The 6,318-nt window shown below is 55.8% G+C and overlaps 1 protein-coding gene across 1 annotated transcript; it reads right to left on the bottom strand.

The window, feature by feature from the left end:
- Positions 1-902: 902 nt before the first annotated feature.
- RASSF10 (Ras association domain family member 10) lies at positions 903-4,205 on the bottom strand. Its single transcript, XM_040638692.1, has one exon. The coding sequence runs from the start codon at positions 4,127-4,129 to the stop codon at positions 2,636-2,638; it is 1,494 nt and encodes a 497-aa protein (XP_040494626.1). The 5' UTR covers positions 4,130-4,205; the 3' UTR covers positions 903-2,635.
- Between the last annotated feature and the right edge of the window lie 2,113 nt (positions 4,206-6,318).

Below are 6,318 nucleotides of genomic sequence, written 5' to 3'. Positions count from 1 at the left end.
TCCTTTTTATATCCACACTGCACCTCTCTGAGGCTTGCGAGAACTCTTAGTAAAAAGAGCTATTGTCTCCTTTCTATTTTGGCACCCCTTTCCCCCCTTCTCCTTTCTCCTACCTACACAGAGAGTGCCTTTTGGGGACATAATTGATTTGGATGAAAGGAGAAATGGGCAGACTGGGCTGCTCTGTTATAAACAGAGCCTCCACGCTGCCTGAAGACTGGAGAAACATCTTCAGGTGGACAGGACAGGAAGGTTCTGGAAAGAGGGCACCAGAGAATCCCACAGGCCTTCTCCCTGTGATGTGGCTTAATTTGCTTTACAGGCTTCAGGCATTATTTGCTGATGTCAGCAGCCTGTCAAAGTTTAAAATAATAATAGTGAAAAGGAAAACAGCCCCTTTCTGCCAGGCGGTTCTGTTCTGCCAACTTCTGTGTTCTGAGTTAATAAACATCTAAGAACCACCACCCCTACCACTCTGGGGGACCAAAAAAAAAAAAAAAAAAAAAAGCACAATAATTTTAAAACCACCAGGTCAGCCCACTGCCAGCATAAACCATTCAGACAAGTAGCGTTTGTCACAGTCTAATGAGGATTTTACCTCTGCCTCAAAAGGGAAGCTATCATTAGGCTTTGTGTTTACCAGACCAAATGATCGTCTCGGACAGTGGCTTCCTTCGGTCCCCTCCGCATTTTAATCATGCTCGAGCCCAAATGCATAGATGTTTTCTGCATCCGACGAAACTAAAAAACCATCATTACGCCAGCTAATGTCTTTTGAAAGCATCAATTAAGAAAATGGCCGGTTCATTCCCATTTTACTCGAAAATCTGAAATATCCACGTGTGTTGTAATAGCACGGGGCGGGGGGGGGGGGGCTCTCTCCAAAAAGGAGACAGCTCAAATGGTTTGAGGAGGTCAGGTGGGCAGGTCCCCGCGGGCAACAAGCAGACAGAGAAACTCTGCAAGGAAAGAAACTTCTCGATAAAGCCAGACCTTTTAAGTTATCTTCACATGTGGTGTTGAGACTGGAGCCAGCCCCTCTACGGTTAGCCCGATCGCAGGCTTCTGCAGCAGGCTGGCACCACACACGCCCCATTGTTACTACCGCCTCAGGACAGATTAGATCCCACATTCCTCAGAAGTACTGAGCTCCGGAGGGAATGCGGCCAACAGGCTCCTTCCACGGGGCAACAGCTAGCTACAACTGATAACTTCTCATTGAAGTAACTGGAACAATTACACTGGGTCCCCACCAGGGCCCCGTCACCAGCTATTAAGGGAGAGGTGTTGCACTTGTATCTGGGGCGTGTGCAAAGGCATGAGCCAGACAAGAGTAATTCGAGCGGTCTTTCAGCTTACTTTTCTATGCATTTATCTATGGCTCCGTGCCCTGGGTTAATCAAATTGCTCAGCCAAGGTGTACTATTAGGTTGTTTTATTTTATGTTTTCTTTTGGGGGCCCTTATCGAGTAAACCTTGATATTTGCACTCTCGATTAGGCTTGGACAAGCAACTAATTAATCTCTGACCAAAGCTACTGAAGTTAGACTCGGGTGGGGGTAAAATACCTTGAGGTCATGGTTGGTTTTAATCATATAGCTTAGTTCAAAAGCTGAACACTAACAAAGATCTTTGCTTTCAAGTCTCAGTTTCAACCAGAGAGCTCATTACATAGCAACTCCAGTTGCACTTCGCTTGAATTCTGCTAACTTCCCTTTTATTTTTCCTGGAGGAACTGTGATTCCGTGGATGAAGCGACAACACGAATGAAAAGAAAGGACAGCACAGGTCCCTTTGCCGGAGCAAATCCCAAAGGGCCTCCATTAAAGGGTAACCGGGGATTATGTCTGCCAGGCTTCTCTATCTCAAAAGCGTGATGTTTGGCTTTTGTAATAATAAAAGGTTATTTTAGGGAAAGGATTCTATTTTAACACATACGGTATTTGCAAGGAGGAAATGCAGGGTTAGACTTCCATACAGCTCAGCCTTTGTAAGAAAATAAAAGACGCAGTTTAGCAGATGGGCAATTCCCCAACCTGCAGAAATGTAAAGAGCCAGGATTTGGGTGCCTGTGGGTTTTATCAGAGATGTAAGTAAGGCTGAGACCAACACCAGTGCTCCTCTTTGGCTAGTTTTAACACGTTCACAGTCACAATTAACATTCAAGGAATTTCCTTTTCATCCAAGAGTTTCTTTTAAAAGCACTTTATGCCACAAACTAAAGTTCTAGCTGCCTTCAGTCCTTCCCATACAAAAGATTGCTGAAATCTTCATGATACCTTTTTCTTTTTTCTTTTTTTTTTTTGAAAATGGGTTCGGACCACGTCAGTTTCCCTGGGGCTTTTGTTTTCCAGTACAGGAGGTTCTCACCACCTCCCTCCTTCCTTCCCCTGAAAGAACCTGGAATGGAGACCTGGCCTCCCTGTCCCGCACCCCTCTGTACTCACTCGGGAACCAGAGGAGCGCCCTCGCAGGACAGGCGTCTCCAGCCCTCCCCCTGGCCCGGTGGGAGCGCTGCTACCTGGCAGGGCTCCCCGGCCCACCCCCAGCCTGCTTTCAAGTCCCTGAGCCGGCCATGCCAGTGCTTTCCGAGAGGAAGGGAGAAGGGTCCTCCCCCTCTCCCACCCTGCTCCCCTTACACAAGAGATTCGCACACAGGCACCGAGTCCGAGTCCTGGCTGTGCATAGAGCTCAGCCCGGTATCGGAGTCCTCGTCGTTGCCAGCACAGCTCTTGGCCAGTCCGCGGGCCTGATCCACCCACACCTCGGCGCAGCCCTGAGGCCGGGCTTCCCGGGAGGGTCCGCCAGAGCCGAGAGTCCCGTCGGGCGCTACCGTCAGCTCCAACGTATGCAAAGTCTGGAGAAGGCCCTGCAGCTCGCGCTCCTTGCTGGCCCACTGCTGCTGGCTGTAATCCAAATCCGACTTGACGGCCTCCAGGTCCGTGTTGAGCCGGAGCCCGACGTAGAGGCTGGCGCTGAGCTGCGTCCTGACCCTCTCCTGCTCCAGGAGCAGCTCGCCGTCGAGGCCACCGTCAGGCTCCAGGGGCTCCTCCCGCGCGGCGAGCTCCTCCTGGCGCCTCCGCATCCACCTCTGGTTCAGCTCCTCCTGAATCTCGGCTGAGAGCCGCTCGAGCAACTCCTCCTGCTGGGCTCGCTGCTCCTGCAGGCTCAGCAGGTCGTCGCACCGCCGGGCCAGCTCCTCCAGCGCTGCCGCCTGAGCGTCGCCGTCCAGGGGAGCCGCAGCCGCCTCCGGCTCCTCTCCAGGGCTGGGCCCGTCGACCTCGATGCCTGCGCCCACCAAGTAAGTGTCCTGCACGTAGTTGACCCCGTGTCGCCGCATGCGGTCCAGGTGCACCTTGGCCTCATAGCGATCGATCTCGCGATCCAGCTCCCGGAGCCGCTGCACCTGCTGACGGATGGTGTGGTCCTGTGAGAGCACCAAATGCACCAGCGTCTCCATGCGCTCCACGGAAGCACTCTCGCTGGCCCGCGGCGAGGACGAACAGGAGGAGGCGGTGGACGACGAAGTGGACGAACAGGGCGACGACGGCTGCTGCTGGCGCCGCCGGTTGAGCTTGGCCAGCTTGCGGAAGGCCTTGCGCACCACCCGCCGCTGCTTCTCCTGGGTCATAGCCAGGCTGGGCCGCGCCGGGACCCCCCGGGCCGAGCAGGGGCGCTCGCGACTGAGCACGACGCGCGCCTCGGCGCTGCGGGGGCCCGCGTTGGGTAGTGACGCCTCGCTGCGCACCAGCACGAAGCGCACATTCTCTTGCTCGTCGCCCCAGGCGGCCCAGAGGCGCAAGATGCGCGTCTTGTTGGGCAGGATGCGCTCAAAGCCCCGCCACTTCTCCACGATGCAATAGCACTGCGGGGGCCCGCACAGCATGCCCTGCGGCAGCGCCTCGTCGTCGTCCTCGTCGTCCTCGTCCAGGAGTTCCCGCAGCTCCTCCCGGCCTGGCGACTCGCCGGCCGCCCCCCGCCGCCGGCTCCGCCGCTGCCTCCGTCGCCGCCGGCAGCCGTCCTCCAACAGCACCCGCACCACGTCCGAGCAGGTGGTGCGGCGAGAGAGACCAGACACCAGCTTCTCCTCCTGGCAGATCCACACCGATATCTTCTTCTCCGAATCCATGGCGCACCCGGGACGCAGGTGGCGGGTCGGTCTGGGCCCCGGCGGGGCGGCGGGCAGCCCAGCAGCTTTGCGACGGTTTAGGAGCCTGGGAGTCTCGCCCCGTCAGCTCCGGCCCTTGTCGCCAGTTGCGTCCGGAAGGCGAGCGCCGCCGCGGGCTGGAGCGCTGAGGCGGTGCTGGGCCCGGACGGCGCGCTCTCCCTGGGCTGCGCGCCGGGGATCCGGCTCTCGCCGCTCTGGCTCTGCCCGAGGTTCCCCAGCCTCCAGGTTTTGCTCCTCCCCACGTGGCTCCTCCCCCGCCCGCCCCCAGCGCCCAGAACTCCGGCCAGAGCGCGGGAGGCGCAGCGCGCGGACCCGCCCCTCGCAGCCTCGCCGCGAAGCGAGCGCCCAGTCCAGCCCTTCTCTCCCCTGCCCGCGGCGGCAATCTCGGCCCCTTCCGCGCACGCGCCGCTCTATTTCGCGTCGGCACGACGGCGGACCCGGAGACCCTTCTGTTCAAGGGCTGGAGCCTGTGCCCAGGCGGGGACCAGCGCTGCATCTCCCTCGGCCCAGGGCTTCACCCCTTGCGTGTAGAGCTAGCTGAACGCACCTAGACTTTCTCACCTTTCCCGGCGCCCCATCCTTCAAGGCCACGCCGTCTGGGGAGGGCCTTTTGCGCAGACGAGGAAACCAAGATGCGCGGCGTCTCTGACAGAGACTCTCGGACCGCATCGCGTGACGTCCAGCGCGCAGCTGGGAGCGCCGCCTTGCACGCGGAAGGCCTCGCCCCCTCCTCATCAGGAAGCAGTATTTACGTGTTCAAGGAGAAGTAGATGGATCGTGGGCTCCGTGAGCAGGTGTAGAGATGGAGAGGTCTAGGCGTGAGTGGGATCTTCAGAGGCCGCTCCGGGTTGCCCGCATGGTCCATGTCTGTGTCCCCATCTAGCCACGGCTTCGCACAGCCTTCGTGGCCGGAGGCGCCTAATTCTAGCGGGATTTCGGGGCCTAAACCCCAGTCACAAGCTCTTTTCCACTTTCCACCTCCGTAGGAGAACACTAGTCAGGACCGTGACAGTTTCTGGCATATCTACACCCCGATGTGGTCAAGAAGAGAAAAGAAACAAGTTTCACAGCTCCAGATCCAAACCACGGTGTCAATGAGCTTTTTTTCATCCTCACGTGTTGGTGAGGATCGTCTTTTGTGTGCAAGCCTTGCCCTCAGCCTGTCCTTGTAAGCACAGGTCTGATAAGGTCACTCCCTTACTTCAAGACCTTGGGTGGCGGCCATTGCCTCCTAAATAAAGTGCTTTTATTCATTCACTCATTCACTCAGTAAATACTTACTGAGTACCAGTGGCTTCAGATGCTGTGCTAGGGACTCCGCGATGAACATATCACAGTCTTGACCATCAAGGAGCTCACAGTCTAGTGAAGATCCCAGCTGAGTAAACGTGTCCAAACCAGGGTCTCCTGTGCTCTGATAAGGGAGGTATGAGGTGCTAGGGGAATGCTTCAGTAGTATCTGCCCAGCCTGGGAAAGCCAAGGAAGACTTCCTGGGGGAGGTGGCATCTTACACAAGGCCAAAAGCACCATTTGGGTCAGTCAAAGGAAAAACAGAGGGAAGAGGCAGGCAGCGTCCCAGGCAGAAGGAGCCATATGTGGAAAGTCCAGAACTTGAGAGCATGGCAGTTATGTGAGCTACAAGGAGCTGAAGTGAGACGAGAGTGGAAGAATGAGGTTGGATAAATGAGCAGGAGTGGGATCAGGAAGGGTCTTTAATACCTCATGTGGGTATTTGAACCTACTCTAAGGGCAATGAGAAGCCATCAAGTATGGATTCTGAATTCAGACTGAGTGAAAATCTCCACCCTGTCACTTACTAGCTTGGTAACCGTAGGAAAAGAATTTTGCCTCTGTGAGCATCTGGTGTGTAGTTCACCTGTGAAATGGTGCTAACAAAATACCCACCTAACAGGACTCTTATAAGGATTAAATGCTGGCAAGTCCACGAAGGAAGTTTTATTGGAGGGTTAGAAACCAGGGGTGTATTAGTTTTCTAGTGCTGTGGAACAAATCGCCATAAATTTAGTGGCTTGAAATAACACGCACTTAGGAGTTTGTAGTTCTGGAAGTCAGAAGTCTGGTATGGCACAGTTGGCTTCTCTGCGCAGGGTCTCCCAAGGCTGCAGGCAGGCTGTTGGCTGGGTTGCGT

This window comes from Ursus maritimus, unplaced genomic scaffold (assembly GCF_017311325.1).
Source record: "Ursus maritimus isolate PB19 unplaced genomic scaffold, ASM1731132v1 scaffold_23, whole genome shotgun sequence".
Taxonomy (NCBI): Eukaryota; Metazoa; Chordata; class Mammalia; order Carnivora; family Ursidae; genus Ursus; species Ursus maritimus.
This window is presented reverse-complemented; position numbering and strand designations above follow the sequence as displayed.

Coding starts and splice junctions, on each gene's coding strand:
- RASSF10 (XM_040638692.1), bottom strand. CDS start 4,129: ATGGATTCGGAGAAGAAGATATCGGTGTGGATCTGCCAGGAGGAGAAG.